The 20,236-nt window shown below is 39.8% G+C and overlaps 1 protein-coding gene and 1 long non-coding RNA gene across 9 annotated transcripts in view; one reads left to right on the forward strand and one right to left on the reverse strand.

The window, feature by feature from the left end:
• Positions 1 to 20,236, forward strand: part of MAST4 (microtubule associated serine/threonine kinase family member 4) — a 583,079-nt gene that overhangs the window by 398,734 nt on the left and 164,109 nt on the right. The window contains exon 5 of one of the 8 annotated variants that reach the window (XM_058433853.1): positions 1,329 to 1,414. The exons of 6 other annotated variants lie outside the window; for them this stretch is intronic. In XM_058433853.1, coding sequence (XP_058289836.1) covers positions 1,329 to 1,371 — 43 coding nt within the window. In that variant the 3' untranslated portion in view covers positions 1,372 to 1,414. Of the gene's footprint in view, positions 1 to 1,328; positions 1,415 to 20,236 lie in introns of those variants that run through there. One more of the 8 variants, XM_058433852.1, reaches the window with a different exon arrangement.
• Positions 16,361 to 19,079, reverse strand: LOC131382342 (uncharacterized). The gene is made up of 3 exons (XR_009211749.1): positions 18,710 to 19,079; positions 16,633 to 16,907; positions 16,361 to 16,449 (listed from the first exon to the last, which is right to left on the reverse strand). It is a non-coding gene; the product is annotated as an uncharacterized LOC131382342 (long non-coding RNA).

Here is a 20,236-nt window from a genome sequence, read left to right on the forward strand (position 1 = left end):
GAGGATCTGGAGGAGGCATGGCCAGAGATTAAGAGGAAGACCAGCCAGGTGATTTCAAAGAAGCAGAATGAAGGAGGAGTTTCACACAGGAGAGTGGTCTCCTGTTGTGGAGTGATGCTGATCCTCCATTAGGAGGATATGAATGTCGGATGCTGAAAGGTCTATGCCCATCTGTGCACAGACCATGGAATTAAAGGACCATTTTGGGGAGGGTTCAGGAGAGGTAGGTGAGTACAAGGTAGAATGCAGGTGCTGGAAGAAATGTTGGATCAAAGACAAAGGCCCTTAACATGCCAGCAGCTTGAGGGGCTCTAGATTTTCCTGCTGGGCAAATTGGAGTTCTGGATCTTTGAAAGGTACCGAAGAACTTTCCTTTTTGATGCCTTTCCCTTCTTTGTTACCAAATCAGGTTTATTTTTAGTGCCAGCCTCATCTGAGCAGTAGGCCTGGAATGATTTTATAACCTACCTATTTATTTTCCTTTAACCTCTAGTCTGCTTGTGTGTGTCTGTATAGCTGAAAGAGACTTTGGAGTAGGTAAGATACGAGGTTGGGCTCAGAGGAAAGATTAGGTTTTGGGGTAAGTGGAACAAGGGTGTATGGGGTGGGAAAGGGAATCAAAACAAAGGCAGAGAAGGTAAAAATAACTTTCCTATGTGGGGCTGCTTCCTATGTCGTTGAATCAGAAAAAGATAAAATGGCAATGTATTTAGCATAGTAGTGAAAACTCCAGCAGGTGGTATAGCAACAAGGGAAACCTGAGCTTCATTGATTGCTTGCATCTCACCTACTTCTAAAAAAGACTCAAGTCACCTACATGTAGACAGCACAGTGTAGAACTACTCATTCATCCTGTAAACGTACACTGATTGCCAATAATGATCCCACAGTAGAGGCTGGGCTACCAAGATGGGTGACCCAGGACCTTCCCTCAAGGAAAACAGACAAAAACAGCTGTAATATAATAACAGACCAGAGGAAAGAAGATTAATTCTGTCTAATTCCGTTTGACCAGGATGTAGAAGTTTGAAAAGTTGTCTATAAGGAAGAGAGGAGGAGGTAGCGAGGAATCCCTTGCTGGGCAGGGCAGGGTCACAGCCGGAGCAGAGTGCAGGGCAGGTCCCTGGGGAGCACAGTGCTAGGAAGGGCAAGGAAGAAGTGTTAAGTGCAGAGTCTGGAAAGGGAAACTGAGCCCAAGCGGGACTTGACTTTTGTAGAAAGTATGGATCCATATGTTTTTACACAGAGAAATACTGGCTCTTTATTTTAGAAAGAAAATCTGTAAATGTGCATCATATCACTCTGTCTTTTTCTCTGTTTATTTTTAGCCCTGTGTGTCCAAATGCTGGGAGAACATCACCCCTTGGATGAATTGCCACCACATTAAATAAAACATATCCAAAGCTCATATTGTTTCCTTTCCAGTACTTTCTGTCTCTCCATATAAACATATATATATTAAAAAATATATGTATAAATTTATATATATATATTTATTTATTTTGAGACGGGGTCTCACTCTGTTGCTCAGGCTGGAGGGCAGTGACATGATCATAGCTCACTGCAGCCTCAAGCTCCTGGGTTCAGTTGATCCTCTCACTTCCTGAGTAGCTGGGACTACAGGTGCACATCACCATGCCTGGCTAATTTTTTATTTTTTAGAGATAGGGTCTCGCTATGTTGGTGAGACTGGTCTTGACCTCCTGGCCTCAAGCAATGCTCCCACCTCAGCCACCTGAGAAGCTAGGATTATAGGCATAAGCCGCCACGTCCAGCTAAACTTGTCTATATTTTGTTTCAAACAAACGTGCATGTACACGTGTATGCTCTTACCTCTCAAAATCTTAAGGAAGTGTGAGATTATATAAACTTACTAGATTCTTCATGGTGTTGCATGTGCTAGAGCAAATCTTCCTCAATGCTTGTCTATTTAATAGCCTGAAAGAATAAATTTTTTTTCTAATGGGCATATTTTAGCTGAGGTTTTTTTTAAGTCAAATAGGTATGTAAGTATGTGTAAAGTTTACGTGAAAGAAACGAGAGCCTTGTTTTCAGAAGCTCTTCTGTGTCTTGAAGGTGACATGTTTTTGCTTTCTTAAGTGACTTTACAGACGAAAAAGGAGTCACACTTTTACAGTTGATTTGGTGTAACCCTCCTTCATCAGTATCTAGCATATAGAGTATGCCGATGAGTCATGTGCAATGTGTTTTGAAAATCAGAACTTTTCAGATGAGCTGGAGGCCTGGATGCCTGAAATGGCTTAGGACATAAACTGCTCAAAAATAATTATAATACTCTTTTTTTTTTTGTCATTTTTTTCTACTTTTTTTTTTTTAGGTGCTCTGCAGGTTCAGAGAAACTTCTCTAGTAACAGACTGAGAAATGGTCCCTAAAGTACGGTGTTTAATTTCAATACTCTTAAAGAAAATCCAGTTTCCTTTGTAAAATGTTCCTTATGTAACAAAACTGTACTGAAAAAATGTGGTATTTTTCTTTCTCTTTATTTTGTCTCCCTATACCACTGAGAAGTTAATGGTTTAAGGAAAATATTTCAAGCCCTACAGATCATGTCAAATATTTGGTTTGGTAGGATTAATATTTTACTGCACAGTGACAGTGCTAGTGCTGTCCTAGTTTTAGGGATGATTATGTAAACTAATGAGCCCCATCCATTAAAAAACTTAGGGAAACAAAGAGCTATTTATTATGTGGATTACACTGACTATAGTTAGGATTACACTGACTATAGTTAGGACATGGAAGTGTGAAATAGTTACAACGTGGTTGCATTTAATTAAAGTTGCTCTTTTTGTGATGCTAAGGTTAATAATTATGACACTGTGCAAATGTTTAATATTGCTTTATTAAAAAAAAATTCAAATTCAATGTTTTGTTGTTTTGTGCCTAGCTCTCCACTGGCCTAAAGCTGACTTCTCACTTAAGTTTACCATCCTCTGAATTATTTCCATTACAACAGATCTTAAGAATGACAGTTGGCTGGGGGCATTGTAATTGTATACTTCAGCCACTAGAGGGAAGAGACTCTAGTATTTATTCTGGAGAAAGAAAAGGTGCTTCATCTCTCTGATTCTGTCACTGACCTTTAATCTGAAGGGGGGTTATCCTTAGCATTGGGATTACCCTTCTTCCTCTTTTAGAGAAAAAACTTTGGGAAGGAAAAGGTAGAATTAAGGATATTGGACCAGGGCTTGGTATATGGCTATATCTGCCTGAAATTTGTTCATCCAGTTCCTTCAAGACAGCTTCCAATGGGCAAGCAGCTTTGTTGGGGGAAGTGAGTGATTCTTCCAGAACTATTTTATCTGTTAGGTATAAAATAACAGTAACATGACTAACATTTCTGGAATATTAGACACTGTTTTAAATACTTTAAAAATACTAACTATCCTAGCAACAGTCCTATGAGGTAAGTACTATTATCCCCATTTTACAGAATAGGAAACTAAGGTACCTAGAGGTTAAGTAACTTATCCAAGATCACAGAACTAGAAACTACTGATATTGTAGTTAAAAACATGGGCAGTGGCTCCAGGATTTGTGTTCTCAAGCACTGTACAATACTGCTTTCCACTTATGCCCAGTTTCTCAAGCACGAAGAGACATTCACAGAATTTTGACAAGTTTGAGTCTACAAAGAGGAGAGAGATTTTGGTTGAAAACTACAACAAGAAAACTGTAGAATCAAAACTTATACCACAATTTACCTAGGAACGCATACATTGTTCACATTTTAACATTTCTAGAATCAGGTTGTGGCTTACAGCTTTATTCAGGGAAATAAGACATATTTGTAAACATAATATACCAACTTCATTAATTGTTAAATTTTATGCTCACAAAAACGTATTTGAAAATAATTTCTATTTTAGATCTTTGTACTTCGTGAGAATTCCCAAGTGTGTGTGAGGATTACTGAGATTTGAAGTGAAAATATAAAATACTTATATTTTAGAGGAAAAAAAGGTAATGTGGGATGTTGGTGTGTTTTAATTTGTTTGACAGTATGTCAGATGGGGCTTCCAAAGGTAAGAGTTTCTAGGACCTTCATGTTGTTAAATGGCCTTGGATCCTGCCTCTTCTCCAGGATTCACAGAAGCATTTTCAAACTGCACCTGCCTCTCCTTATACCTCCTTGCTCATAATCAGGTTTAGGCTCCTTACTTTCCCTTCAGGAAGTCAGTTATTCTCATCAAGGCTTCAGAAATAGTCCTAGTGTTGAACACATGGGAGAGCTGCTTGTCTTCAGAGTGGTTTGACCCAGTCATTGATGAGTTGAAGTTTTCACTGTCTCACTGAGGCATGTGGCAGCTCAGAATTCATTCAAGCAAACTGGGCAGAGTCTGTGGTATTCAGGAATGGAGGCACAGCAGGAATGCAGGTCTGTGGCTTTGATTAAAACCCCTATCCACAAACAAGCAGAGCCCTGTGAATATGGTGAAGCATAATTTTTTCCCCACTGACGTTTTGAAACCAGCTCCCTTACAGAAAGAAATACAGTTTTGGACAAACTTCAGGGAGTTTCCAAGAATTTTCAATAAACAACACAGTCACACTAAGCAAAATTTTTTTTCAATCCAAGAAGAATAAAACATTTTTCTAGAATATATAAAATATGGTAGTTTTATTTAGTAAAAATATAAAGGAACTTGTAAACTATCTTAAATCTCTGTTTTAAAGGATTTTTATTTCATCTCTCACATTCTTTAAATTTTAAAATTTGTAATCAATGGCAGAATATTCAGAGACCAGACACATAAATAAATGAGCTGAGAAATGTGCTTTTTTAGCTTTATTCTTGATCTCCACCTTAGGGCATTTCTGTGCTCTCCAGCAAGCCCTCACAGGTTTCATAGGGAGACACAGAGGATCGAGACTTAGAATTTGCCAGCTGTTGACAGATCTATGGAAGAGTCAGTGTGGTGAGAAGTTAATTTCATAAAATAAAATTTATGAATTATCGATGGGTTTCTATTATTCATGCTTGTTTTCTTTTAAAGACCTCTTTAAAAATGTATATGGCCTTAGAAACTATTGATTTTGTTTGGAGATTTTAAATACTTTAAAAATACTAACTATCCTAGCAACAGTCCTATGAGGTAAGTACTATTATTTCCATTTTACAGAATAGGAAACGAAGGTACCTAGAGGTTAAGTAACTTATCCAAGATCATAGAACTAGAAACTATAATAAACCTCAGAAATATAGTCTAGGTTGGGTATGGTGGCTCACACCCATAATCCCAACACTTTGGGAGGCTGAGGCAGGAGGATCACTTGAGCCCAGGAGGTCAAGACCACCCTGGGAAAACATAGGGAGACCTCATCTCTACATAGAATTTTTTAAAATTTATCAGATGTGGTGGCATATGCCTGTGGTCCCAGCTACCAGGGAGGCTGAGGTGGGAAGATTACTTGAGCCAGGGAGATCGAGGCTGCAGTGAGCTACGATTATGCCCCTGCACTCCAGCCTGGGAGACAGAGGCCTTGTCTCCCCATCACAAAAAAACTATTTATTAAGTTAGTTTATATTCAAATTTAAAGAGTCATGTGAGCATTCTGTATCACTTAGTTGTTGATAAACTTACCTGGTCATGTTTCTCTATGAGACTTTTTCTTAAGTTACTTGACTTGTAAGCTTCTAGGTATAAATATGTTCTAGAGTTTCCTGGAATCTGACAGATAGAGTACATGTGATTTCTTTGGGGAAACAGATATTGTTTTATTTATTGGACTATTTCTTAGAGACATAGTTATGAATTTATTCCCTATTGAAATGGTGATTCTTTGGATTAAAAAAAAAGTAGGTTCAGAATTATTTGAGTGAAAGCTTCTCAAAAATAATGACTCTGAAATTTAGGACCTTAAATTGCTACCTCACTCAAAGAAGAAATTGTGTCCTAAACTGCTCTGAAGTATCAGTGGGTTGAGAGAAGGGATGTTACAGAGACGACAGGCATGAAACAGTCTTCTGATACTTTGCCATTAGAAAAACTGGCTGGCTGGTTTGCATATTCTGGTCTATTCATATGTTCACTGTTTCCCACTTGTTCTTTCATTTGCTTCCCTTGGAGAGTAGCAAGTTGAAAAAAATTCAGTAGTTTTGGCATGGCTCATATTTAGGAAATGCCACCAAAAGTTCTTTTTCCTTTCTCCTTGAAAATTGCCCTTGTTTGGATACTTACTTGTTATATGATGGGCATAACCCCTGGGTCCCATGTTGACAGATGAGTATTAGACTCACCCAGAATATTATCTGTCTTATATCTTTGAAGCATATATGAAATAGCCTTTGTGATTTGAGTGACTGGGCCAGTGTTCTCCATTATGTGCAGCAGGCTTCACTCCCCAATAAAGCTGAAAGAACTTCACTCCCCAATAAAGCTGAAAGTAACAGACAATACCTCAAGTTTTAGGTACTTTACAGATACCTGGCAGCTCACTGAAGTATATCCAATCCTGTTTCTGGGACAAAATCACTGGATGGATCTTTCTGAGCCATGATTTTTGCAGTAATGTTTCTGAAGCTTTAGCACTAGATACAAAGGATAAATAGAAAAATGATTATTTTGAAAGGGGAGAGAAAGGACTCTGGCAGTATCTGATGACACTCTAGATGTTAAATGTGGTTATGTTTACCTTTTAGCCCCAGGCAGTTTATAGTTTAGGATTTTTGAATGATTGAAGGATGTGCCTCCATGAGCCCTCACCAGAGACAGCTTGGGCCTCCCTGCTTTTTTCTGTGTGTTTTGCATCAAGCAGTGTTATTTGAAGGTAGCTGTAGTTCCTTCAGGGAAGAGGAGTTGGCAGCAAGGCAGACAGATACAGTCATGGAGCAAGTTACTAAAGACTTGTAAATCACTCTCAAAATATATAATGTGATTTAATATGTATTAAAACAATGATAGCAGAAATAAATAACAAATCACATAGGATGAACTATTTTCAGTTTTCCATGATGCCTACAAATCTTTTTCTGTATGCATACATGATTTTACTATTGCAATCATAATACAGGTGCACTTTTTTCTGTTGTTTTTTCATGTAACATATTACCATGCTGCTATATAATCTTCATAATGATCATTTTTGGTATCTGCATAATTAGTAATTAAGTCATCTACTCTTGATAACTATGAGGAAAATAAAAGAGATAGTGTCCATATCAAGGACTGATGTCCTTTTCAGTGTTTTGCATCTTCACTTCCGGTTTTCTCTAACGAAAAGAATTAGGGAGATGGAGTGATAGCTACCACTCCTTGGGAAGCCTGTCTCTAAATTCTGATGGGCAGCATCATCTACTAAACTCAGACTTCCGAAGTCATGGGCGGCAGACTTTCCCCATCACCTATACCTTGCACTTTCATCTTAAAGTTTCAGTCCCCTCTAAACTCTAAAGCCAGCTAGATGGTCACATCTTCTACGTTATCAACTAAACGTTAATTCTTAGTTATCAATCTTATCTAAAGCCTTAGGTGAGATTGATTGTCTGTGCAATACAGGCAAGAACAAGATGTAGGAATGGGCAGTTGTGAAAGGGGAAGAAGTGTGCTAGGAGAGGAGATGAACAGAGGGAACTGATTGTGAAACATTACTCAGATGAGCTGATCTGAAGTCTGTTCAGCTTTGTAACTCCTTCTAAGTGTGACGGAAGGTTTTACTGGGTAAGCTGACATTTCTGAGCCAGGAGCCCCAGACTGTGAGGTGGTGGCCAGCAGATTGCAAACCTTGAGCAGTGTTGATGTAGCACTCTTGCTTCTCATCTGTACTCTGCTATGGCTGTGTGTGTTGATCATGTTTCCAGCAGGATTGAGTTTCTACCTTGGAAAAAGGTCACTCTGCTCAAGTTCCTGTTTTTATTCATCTTTTTAGAGAAGACAAACTACACTTTACTTCAGCCATACTTATTGGGAAGGAAAGTAAAAACCCAATAGTGGCGTTTGGTTCATTTATTAATAAACTTTTTAAATATGCCTGAATATCATGGACTTTTTATTGATCATTTCATTTACTCATTACGAAGATTGTCAATAATGACAGTGCTTTAAAAGAAAAATCATCCAGCCAATTGACAAATGTAACCTGATTTTGGAAGCATCCCTTAGGGCTTATCTGTAGAAGTTGGAAAAATAGAAAAATAACTGTTTTTGGTTTTAGTTGACCTTAGAAAAATGTGTGTGTAACCATTCATTCAGCTGAGTGTCTGGTGTGTACTTTGAGACATACACAGATGAATAGAAACGGTCCTTGTACTTGGAGAGCTTTAAGCATAGCAGGGCATTAGACCTGTAAACACATAATTGTGCTGCAGTGGAATGACTGGTGAAAAAAGAGGCATGCATACGAATAAAATTCATTGGGGAGCCAGGAGAAAAACCATTCATGTCTGCAGGAAAAAGTCAGGACCACTTTGCTGGAGAGGTGACCTTACAGCTCATGCTTGAAAGATGTGCAGGTTTCCAAGCAGAGGAGCTGGAAATTCTAGGAAGAGGAACAGGATATGCAAAGGCAGTGAGGTGTGGCAGAGCTTACTGTGTCTGAGGAGCTTAAAGTAATCCAGTATTTCTGACAGGTACATAAACAACAGAGGGCACGTGTTAAGGGATGAGGCAGGAGAAATAACAGGGGATTATAGCATAAAATATTCCATTAAAAGAGGTTTCGATATTTTTGTGGAGTACCCCTCAAACTTTAAGAATCACCTGGACATTTTAGTAGAATGCAGATTTCTGGGCTGTACTTCCAGAATTATAGAATCAATGGGTGTGCAGAAGACCCCACCCCACCAAATCTGCATTTCTAACAAGCACTCCAGATGATTCAATGATGGTAAGACAGAAACCATGTGTGGAGAAATATTGCTGTAGAACAATAGGGACCCATTCAACTTTGTTTCATGGGAGAGTGATATGACCGCGTGCACCTGTTTGAGCCGAGCAGTTTTGGAAGAATGGTTTCACATTGACAGTGAGGAGCACCAAGAGGAAGGAACGATACTGCATTAATCTACACAAGAGATCATGGAAGCATGAGAAGTGAGGAGAAGACATGAAAATCTGTTGTTCCTTTATCATTTTATATAGAGCGAAAACTTTTACCCAATTTTCTTTTATTTTCCAATTTTCCAATCTAGTGTATTTTTCAGCCACTTTTAAATGGGATTTGCCTTTCTTTTCAATTTTCTATTACTGCTGCGCACATGTCCTCTGGCCTTGTTTTTCTTTCTCCTTCATATATTAGCATTCTTAATAATTCTATACGTACTTCATTTCCTAAAAGCTACTTATAAAAACAATTCTTGTTTCACATTCATTCATTTGTCACTCACCTGTCAGTATATTGAATAACTTGACTGGCTGTTGTTCTCATTCCTATTAACTGGAGTAACTTCTCTTTCAAAGTTTTTTGATCACCAGAAACTTTAATATAGTTGTCTTCTGTAACATGTATGACAGTACATTGAATACAAGAATATTTCTATGGTTGGCAGCAGAAACGTCGTCTTTACCTTTCAGTACTCTCAGTCTAACTGTATAAAGACAGTTAAAACTGAATTACCTAATCTCATGGGAAATAACAAGTTTGGGTGTTTTGGAGAAAGGAGGAAGTAATCCCAAATTATAGCTATTTCATTCTTTGAAATGAAGAGCATCATTTTTTATTATATACATGTCTAGATAATGTTAAAAGTAAGTTTGCTTCTCAAGAGCTCATGTTTTTTTTGAGCAGTGAAAGAAAGCTTTTTCATTGTACAACATGACAGAGGGAAGCAAGTCTGGAATTCAAAACTGTTCACATAAATGCACAGCCTCACCAATCTGCAAATAATGACACATATATTCAAACAAAAGCAAAGCACTGCATGGATTTAAAGCCCAGTCGGCTTTGAAAATACCCATTTGCCCAGTTGCCATAGACAAGGTAGTAAGGATTTATACCTAGAAAACAGATATTTTTCATTTGCATATTATAAAATTCCTAGGAGTAGGAAAGACTTCTTTTTAAAAGCAATTTTTGTATTTATTTCCAAGACTCGTAGAGCTTTTATTAATACATATGCATTATTTCATGTGTCAAAAATATCAATCAAATTTTATTAAAATACCAGAGTAAAAGTGTGTATTGTTTTCTTAAGTTTGTAAACTCTTCAAAGTATTCTAAAATTCTCAGGAACTTGAACTTTCAGGTCATGATAATAGGACGGTCAAATGTGTGACTCCTGGAAATCAGAAATTTTTTTGTCTGTTTGTTTTTGTGATGGAGTCTCACTCTGTCTCTCAGGCTGGAGTGCAGTGCTGTGATGTTGGCTCACTGCAAAATCCACCTCCGGGTTCAAGTGATTCTCCTGCCTCAGCCTTCCAAGTAGCTGGGACTATCGGCACCTGCCACCAGGCCCAGCTAATTTTTGTATTTTTAGTAGAGACGGGGTTTCACCATGTTGGCCAGGATGGTCTCGATCTCTTGACCTTGTGATTCACCTGCCTCGGCCTTCCAAAGTGCTGGGATTACAGTCGTGAGCCACCATGCCCAGCCGAAAATTTTTTTAATTTAAAACAACCTAGGCATAGCACAGTGGCTCATATGTGTAATCCCAACACTTTGGGAGGCTGAGACAGGAGGATTGCATGAGGCCTGGAGTTGGAGGTTGCAGTGAGCCATGATTTCACCAGTATACTCCAGCCTGAGAGACAGAGCAAGATGCTCTCTCAAAACACACTCACATACACACACATACGCACATAAACTTGTAAAAAAAAAAAAAAAAAAGAAGTATATAAAAGAGGATAAATCATAATTCTGTACTTACAGATTTTCATTAAAAATACTTTGTTGGCCAGGCATGGTGGCCGACGCCTATAATCCCAACACTTTGGGAGGCTGCAGTGCGTGGATCGCCTGAGGTCAGGAGTTTGAGACCCGCCTGGCCAACATAGTGAAACCCTGTCTCTACTAAAAATACAAAAAATTAGCTGCGCGTGGTGGCAGGCGCCTGTAATCCCAGCTACTCGGGAGGCTGAGGCAGGAGAATTGCTTGAACCCCGGAGGCGGACGTTGCAGTGAGTCCAGATCGTGCCATTGCACACTCCAGCCTGGGCAACAAGAATGAAACTCCATCTCAAAAAAAAAATATATATATATACACTTTGTTGATTTCCATCATTTTTATTCATATATAACCATATAATATCTTTAGATCATAGAACTTCATTTTTTCTCTGATTTTAAAATATTACTTCAGGAGCATTTCCCATTTATTACATACTTTTTAAAAATATCATTGTTTTAGTTTCTTCTGGTTACTATAACAAATTATGACAAACTAGCTTAAAACTAGCTTATATTTATTTATTCTGTTAGAATTTTAAAGGTCAGAAGTCCGAAATCAATTTCCATGCGCTGAAATCAAGGTGTCGGCTGGGCTGAGCTCCCTTTAGAAGCGCTGAGGTGGAATCTGTTTCCCTGCCTTCTCCAGCTCCTAGAGCTGCATTCCTTGCAGTTTTTTGGCTCTTGGCCCCTTCTTCCATCTTCAGGCTCAGCAGCCTAGCATCTCGTTTCAGTGCCACATTGCTGCCTTCTTCAAGTATCCCTCTGCCTCACTTTCATAGAGACACTTGTGATTACGTTTAAGGCCCACCTGGATAACCTAGTACCAACTCCTCATCTCAAGATTCTTAATTACATCTGCAAAACTCTTCTTGCTATATAAGGTAATGTATTCACAGGTTCCAGAGATTAGAACCTGGATATCTTTGGAATCTATTATTCAGCCTACTGTAATTCTAATTCTTTACTGGCTTTCTAAAATTCTATTTTGTGGCTGTTTTAGGATGTATTAACAATTGCCCTTGTCTTGAACCTTTGGCTGTTTCCCAATATTATGCTATTATAAGCAATTCTGAGATTAATTTCCATATCCACAAATCTTTGTGTGCATACTTGATTGTATCTTTTGTATAAACATTGCATATTATAATTCAAATATATGTATGTATATATTATATGTACATGTATATATGGACACATACATTTATATAGGTGTTTCAACACATACACATATGTGCCTACTACATGTATATATATATGTATGTGACCATATATGGGTCTATGTGTGTATATGTTTTCATTCTCCAAATTACCTTCCAGAAAGTTAGTACAGAGTACTTATCTTCCCCATGTCCTTACCAACATTGAGTATTATCTTTTTTTAATCTTTAGCAGTGAAACAGGTAAAATTGATAGCTAATTAATGTGGTTTTTTTTTCTTTTTTTTTTTTTTTTTTTTTTTTTGAGATAGAGTTTCGCTCTGTTGCCCAGGCTGGGGTGCAGTGGTGTGATCTCAGCTCACTGCAACCTCCATCTCCGGGGTTCAAGCAATTCTCCTGTCTCAGCCTCCCAACTAGCTGGGATTACAGGCACCTGCCACCATGCCCAGCTAATTTTTTGTATTTTTAGTAGAGACGGGGTTTCGCCACGTTGGCCAGGCTGGTTTTGAACTCCTGACCTCAGGTGCACCACCTGCCTCTGCCTCCCAAAGTGCTGGGATTATAGGTGTGAGCCACCGTGCCCAGCCTGATTGATGTTTTAATTACATTTTATGATAACTATTAAGAGTTAACACTTGTCATGCCTGACATTATATTTATACCCCTATGAATTAACATTTCTTTTAAACTTTTTGTTGGTATAGAAATGATATAACTTAATAGAACTCCTTGACTAACTTCATGTCCTCCCTGACATATTATCTTCTGATGTGTGGAATAATTGGAATTGATCTTAGCAATGGAAGGAAATTCTGATTGTTACAGAAGCATGTGATTTCTACCTCTGTATATGCTCCCTGTATGGTACTTCGATGAAAACTCATACTTCTCATTTTAATGGCATAATGTTCCATAACTTTAGATGTATGACCTGGAAAAAATATTCAAGAAAAGAAGAACGGATAAATTAACCTTAATCTTAAAATACAGAAAGGTCTTAGTGTCAGCTACTAAAGGGCTAATTATAACCACACTGACCCACTTAAACCAAATTGACACTTCTTATAATTGTACTATAATTCATGCTCAAGAGTTGTATAAGAAATGATGCACCTTAGACCCAAGCTTCTGGATCAAGAAGCACCTTGTCCTTGAAGTTAATTCCAGATTGAGCATCTAATGCAATGATTAGCAACCACGGTTCGCTGTTACCATCAAAAAGCATTTAGCACTTCATACACAACTAGTTGTATATTTATACTTAAACACAATTCGTTACATATCATGGTCTCTTGAGATTTTGAAATTTGAAACAATAGACCTGCCTAATAGGTACAGCTTATATAGATAATGGAATGGACTCATAGGCCCATGAAACTGAAATTGAAATAGACAGTAAAAGGTTTTTAAAACATGTATAGGGTCAGTCTTTAAAATATTAAGCAGGTAGCCCTAACTTTGTTATCACACATCTTTCTAACCTGTAGCAAATCCATCCTCAATCTCTTCTTTCCCCTGCCCACCCCTGCATCCCCAGTCCTTTCTCTATCTTTTGTTCCCTTTCTCCCTTTGCTTAATATTCATCCCAATGGTGGTAGTGATAGTTTAAAGATGAGGGGATAAAGCCCCTGCCCTCAAGGAGCCCTTACTCTAATAGGGACTGAAAATGTGCACAAAATAATTTGGATTTTAATACAGTGGAAGAACCCTTTCATGCAGGAGCTCTCAGGAGCAGGGCCCAGTAGAGGGATATCTAATTCTTTGGGGATGGGGGGCTCCCATGAAGGCTGCCTGAAGTGACAACAAGGTTGGTCTTAAAACAAGATAGGAGTTAGGCTTTCCGTTTGCCGGGCGATGCATTGATCTCCAAGTGTTGCTGTCTACTTCATAATTGGATTGCTAGCTTGGGTGGAGGCCAGTGCTCCACGTGGTTTATTGATGGATCTTCCAGACAGCTGTTCTAGAATGGAGAGATACACTCATCTCTGGATCTCGCCCAGTAGTCTCCTTCTTTTGCATGACCCCTTCATCCCTGTAAGGATGCCATGTGTTTTCTGGCAGTGCGTTCAGCTGTTCTCCCATGGGGTGGAACTCTGTTGGGACTAAGCTATGGGGCTTCTCCCAGGAACTTCCCCTGCTTGAAAGTCAGAAGGTAGAGTGCTGGAGTGTGCTTGCAAGACGTGATTCTGCACCTTCCCCAGTCCTATGGGCTATGTGCCATATATGTATTCTACTCTAATTATCAATCATACATATCAAGGAGTCACTCACTGCCTTGGGAGATAAGTGCTTCATTTCCCATATCTATGCACTGTCTTCTCTTATATTTTGTTAGTTTATAGGTTATCTGCTAATCTTTTCTGTGTCTCTGATTCTCCTGGGATCCAGAGAATGCCTGAGAAAGACCTTGCATTCTCTTCCCATTCTGGCCAGTCTTTAGCATGTCCTTTACTTGCTTCCGACTGTATCCTTTACACTACCTTTGGAGATTGTGTAGTTCTTTGCTCAACCCATCAGGAAATAGAATTCTTATTTTGTTTCCTTTGTTTTTTTTTCCTTTTCCTTTTTTGCTTCCAGGTTAATGTTTCTTTCATTTTACTCATTCACTTTAAAAATCTGAACCTTTCTTACCTTGTGGTATTATTTTAAAATATTTTTTGGTATTTTCCAGGATGATACAACCTTGCCTATTATCTGTCTTAGTTTTCAGCATTCAGGCCTATCCCTACAAGTTAATTTTTGTCTATCTTTTTGTCTTCCTCCATATTTTAGCATTGTGAGTGCAAATTTGTTTAATAATACTAGAAGCGCTTTCTTCAACCTGTACCTCATTGATGTAGGTATCTTCCCATTTCTGTCTCAGTATTAAGCTTTATTTCTTGGGATGTACAAAATGATTACAAGGATTGCTCATTCAGGACAGCCAGTTTGCTGTTCACAGTTCTAGCCTGAAACTCTCAAGACCACATTTAGAAGGTGACCAAAGTGGACTTGAAGGTGTGGACAGTCCTGGGGAACTTGTCACTTCTGGGTGCCCTGAAAATGGGGATGGGAAGAGATCAAAGTTAGTTTAGGGCAAAATCCTTAGAATAGGCCAGGGATCAGGTAGAGTGCTTAGGAAATCTCGACTTAGTGTCTTATTGGGCATGGCCTCATGGCCTGAGTGTCCTGCACAGGGAGCTGACAGCTTTGCAGACTTCACATCCACACTAGAAAACTGAGTCTTTTCATAGAATCTAAGTTCAAGACAAGACTCCAGGCATATTATGTTTTAACATTGTTCTATGCGGACTGGAGAAAACTCCTTCTTAAAGGGCCTGTGTTGTCGGGTGTGGTAGCTCACGCCTGTAAGCACTTTGGGAGGCTGAGGCGGGTGGATTGCCTGCAGTCAGGAGTTCGAGACCAGCCTGCCCAACATGGTGAAACCCTGTCCCTACTAAAAATACAAAAAATTAGCTGGGCATGGTGGCGAGTGCCTGTAATCCCAGCTACTTGGGAGGCTGAGGCAGGAGAATCGCTTGAACCTGAGAGGCAGAGGTTGCAATAAGCCAAGATCACGCCACTGCACTCCAACCTGGGCGACAAGATTGAAACTCTGTCTAAAAAAAGCCGGGGGGGGGGGGGGGGCTTGTGTCAACAGGTGGTCAGTAGACAGAATTCAAGTCAGTAAAAAGGACCTGGCATTTTTTGTATGTAGGAGGGGAGGTAACAGTAAAGGATTTGACCCTTTCTTAAATACTTATTTCTTCCTAAGCTTGCATTTCAGTAGGATGACAAGCTTGTTTTTCAGTTTCATTTACCTTATAAAACAAATGGCTGACAATGTCATCCTGATTAAATGAATGAAAGTTCTGAACCACAAAGCTTGTCCATTGTTGTATAGGCTTAGTTGTTACACAATAGAAAATCTTGCTGAATATCTGTATATTGACCTAGACCAGCTATAGTCTTAAGAATTTCCAATAATCTCAGTTCCCTCTTTGTTCTGCAGTTGAGTTTTACTGCAGTCGCAACTATAGTTTCTGCCCATATAATTATTTTGTAGGAAAATGTCAGTAGTTTTGACAATTTTAATTCTTGTGTTTACTGACGGCTCTACCTTCTGAATCATATGTAACCAAGTCAAGTCAAACAGATTAGAAGACAAGTCACACTTCAGTGTCACATCCACTCTTCATGAGTGTGGGAATGTACCATCCACTTTCACTCACTATATTAATTCATCCTGGCTCCTCATGTACTTAACGTATTTTTATTTTTTCAGTTTGGATACAACCCAAATCCTCTCAAGCCTTTTAAATGCAAAAAAATAAAAATAAATTTAAAGTATATGTAGTTAAAAATACTCATGTCTTTACCCATTCCTTTGAGAATTTCTGTAGAGGTTTTCTCAAAATGCAGAGAGTGGAGGCAGTCATAACATCTGATGCCTGCAGATTGGGGTATCTGTCATTTAATCAAGAGAAATAAACATTTTATGTCATTGATTTATCCATTTTAGTTGCTATCATCTTAATAGGTTATGCCCCAATACGTGGGCTTTTCTAGAAAAACTATAGAGAATATGAGAGTTGGGAGGTATTGGAGTCCTCAGGTCTTCAAACTACTTACAGGTTGTGTTCTACTCACTGTATCTCCTTCAGGTTATCTCTGCTCAAACAGCTCTCAGAAAATCCACTCTTGTGTCAGCCCTTTTCATCTTTGGATCCAAACCCTCTTTCACATAGTTCTCACAGTTTCACATAGTTGTATTCAACTACTGCTTGTTCCCTAAATTTTTTCTTCTCTACTTTCCACACGGAGTTCTTCAACCCATAACTTGTATAGCACAAGTTCATGTCTACCTTGATTACTCTTCTCCATGCAGCTTATAATATGTAATTATCCCTCTTGATCTTGGATACCTACAAGTGAGCACAAAAAGTTATTCTCTGGGCTTGCCTTTGAGGAGGGGTCATGGGAGTCAAAGGGAGTTCCCCTTGAGTTTGATTGTGACATTTCTTAGAGCCATGTAAAGACCTGAGGAATGTTAGCACTGATATCTTTCCAGCTACATGATATAGATACAAATAAGTCAGTAAGAGAAAGTCTTTAGAATTTAACATCTTCATGGGATTCTCAAAAATTCAGTATTCTTTGAGAATACAGATCTACTAGTACTAATAGTTTCAGTGCATCTTAAGAGAAATGAGATACTTGGGCTTCTGAAGTATCCATTCAAAAAGGATTTACTAATATTAAATGCCTATATAAACTCAGGAGCTGTCAGGTTCTGAAAATATGAAGATCAGTAAAATGTGACTTTAGCCTTGAGGAACTCAGACTAATAGGAAAGACAGCAGTAAACAGTCAGTTATACACAGTGTGATCAGCAGCCCGGTAGAGACATGTTGAAGACTCTAGAGAGTAGAAAGAAGCACATTGTGGGGGGTCCTCTGCTCCAGTCTTATGCCTGTCAGCATAGTATTCTTTTAGCTTCTGTATACTGCCTACATTTATGTGCAGTGTGTGTGTAGACATTGCATGAAAGGGCTTATGTATGCCATCTCCTCTTCATTTATGTATATCAGCCTCTTAGAGGTTGGTCCTATTATGGACCCCGTATTGCAGTTGGGGAAAATGGGAAGAGATTTAAGGTCACAGTAAGTGTTGTATCCAGAATTCAGACCCAAAATTTTTGCTCTAAACCAGTGCTCTGTATCACCCCTCTCAGAGAAGCTTTATCTGGAGCAATGGTTCCCAACCGGGGGTGATTTTACCTCCCAAGGGACATTTGGCAATGTCCTCAGACATGTTTAATTGTCAGCACTGGCATCTAGTAGGTCGAGGTCAGCAATGCTGCTAAACATCCTCCAATGCACAAGAAAGCTCCTCAGACAAAGAATTATCCAGCCTATGTCAACAGTGCTGAGGTCTAGAAACTGCTCCGGAGCATAGGGACTGTCTTTTGTTTCAACCTTGAAAACATCTTTTGCAATACTTAGAAACATTTTTTAAAAGAAGAGCATGGGGCAAAAATGCTGGACCAAGCTCATTAATATCTGTTGAAATGTGTTTTGTCATTTAATGTCCCTGAATGTTTGAGATAAAGTCCCAAATGTAAAATTGAGAAAATAATGCCTTCTTTGTCTACCTCTGTGGGTTGCAAGGATCTGTGGAGGCTCTGTAAGAATGTGAGGAGATAATGCATATGAAAGCCTTGGACACGAAACATCATCCAGAACTCTTGGAGTCCTTGGTGTGAAAATATTAATGTGGGCCACAAGAATTAGATAAAGAAGATACCACAGCAGGCTTCTTTTTGTTTACCCCACCTACCTTGTCAGCTTACACCCCCTCTTCCTTCTCTTTATCCTCCCATTTTTGTAAGCGAGTTTGCTCCTGGTATTTACTGCATGGACTAAGCCATTTTTAGATGTAATTTTTGCTGAATATATACTTTTTTGATTTAGTATTTCTTGCCATATTACACCAGACTTAAGGCAGCTAATTTAAATTATATTTTTTCTTTATGTACTTTATACACACATTCATAGATAAGGGGAGATATTTAAATACCATGCCCTTCTTCAAAATGAATAACAAGAACATTCAGCCCCCCTTCATTCTGTCCTTTCAAGGTCTAACGTACTTGAAGGGGCAATACTTGTAGCATTTGCCACATAAATGCCAGGTAGTGTCTTTCCATGTCGTGCCTCACCATTACCTAGATCTGTAGTTGCCGGCCATGAAGCCAAACAGGTGTGCACCGTGGTCATTGATGGAACAGATGTAAACTCATAAGTTTAGTTTACTGAGGTTTTCGGGGAGTGTGGCTTCCCGTCCGCGTGCTTTTCCTGTACAACCAGCGGCGTCCTGGCAGAGGAGTCACTGTGGACTTCCCCAGAGCGTTGTCACTGCCATCCCTCCCGCGTTGAATCACAGGTCGGCCTCAGGTGCGCGCAGCACACACCCCGAGCAGCCTCGGGTTTATTTATTTATTTCCGGGACGGATCCATTCCGGGCTCCGGGGAGGGGGAGCGGCGGCCCAGGCTGCGGGGCTGTCCCGGCACCGGCTGGGGTCGCGTCGCGGCCGCCTGCTCCGTTTCCCGTGAGCCCCCGCTCCCCAGGCGCGGCCGCGGCTGGTGGGGGGTGGGGGAGAGCTGGGGGCGCGGCCACCAAGCTGTCCAGGGACAAGGCCCTGCCGCCTCCTCCCAGCCGGACCCTGGAAGGGTCCACAAAGGTGTCAGGTTCAAGTCCTCCAATAGGCCCATTTTTTAAAAGTGCTTTCAAGTTTCCGCTTTTTTCAGGAGGGGAGGGCAAGAGCAGCTTTTTCTATTCAAATTCTTTTCCTTGTATGTAGATACCAAAAGGAAACTCGGCACTGGGCATGTTCGGATGTGAATGGTTTTGCTGATAAGCAACAGCCTCCGGAACCAAAGCCTCAAAATAGTCGTCTCCCCCGCCCCCCGCAGAAGCTGCGAATGGTATCTGCCAAACAGATGACAAAGTACCTCGGACTGAATCCCACAGACAGCGTTTTGAGCAGAACGCACGGCTCAACTCTTGTAATTACTGTTTATAGCTGGCCGAGCCTGACTAGGAGAGGGCAGACCCGAGAGGAAATCAGTTTCCCGGACCTTTGAGAGGAGGCTGTGTGTTAATTAAAGGCTGGGACGGGACGGGTACTTCTCAGGCATGCTCCAAGTTGTTCTTGAGAGACAGTTCCCATCACGTTTTCTCTGGAGGGAGTGAGTAGATAATTGGGATTTTTTTTATTTTTGGCCTTGTCTTTCTTCCTTTTTTTTTTTCTTTTTCTTTTACCTCTCCCCATTTTAGTCATATGGCCTTGAACCCACAGTGAATTGAAGAGAGAAAGAAATGGATATGTCTGACCCCAATTTTTGGACTGTGCTCTCAAACTTTACTTTGCCTCATTTGAGGAGTGGGAACAGGCTTCGGCGAACACAAAGGTAAAAACGCGGGGATCTCTGCCTGGAGAGGGAATGCTTTCACTTCCCAGGGGCCCACAGGCGGAGCTGCCTGAGCCCCTCAGGAGCTGGGGTTTTGTGTATTGGGTGACACTTTGAAAAGTTTATGCCCTGCTAGGGAAGGGGGTACTGTTTCAGGTATTTCATCATCCTTGTGGTTTCCTGGGTAACCCTGATAAATGTGCTTTTCATAGGTTTTCTCCCTTTGAAATGTGGATAATAAGACATTTCCTTGTAAGAGGTGGGGACAGAAAAAGGGAAAG

This window comes from Hylobates moloch, unplaced genomic scaffold (genome assembly GCF_009828535.3).
Source record: "Hylobates moloch isolate HMO894 unplaced genomic scaffold, HMol_V3 SCAFFOLD_23, whole genome shotgun sequence".
Lineage (NCBI taxonomy): Eukaryota > Metazoa > Chordata > Mammalia > Primates > Hylobatidae > Hylobates > Hylobates moloch.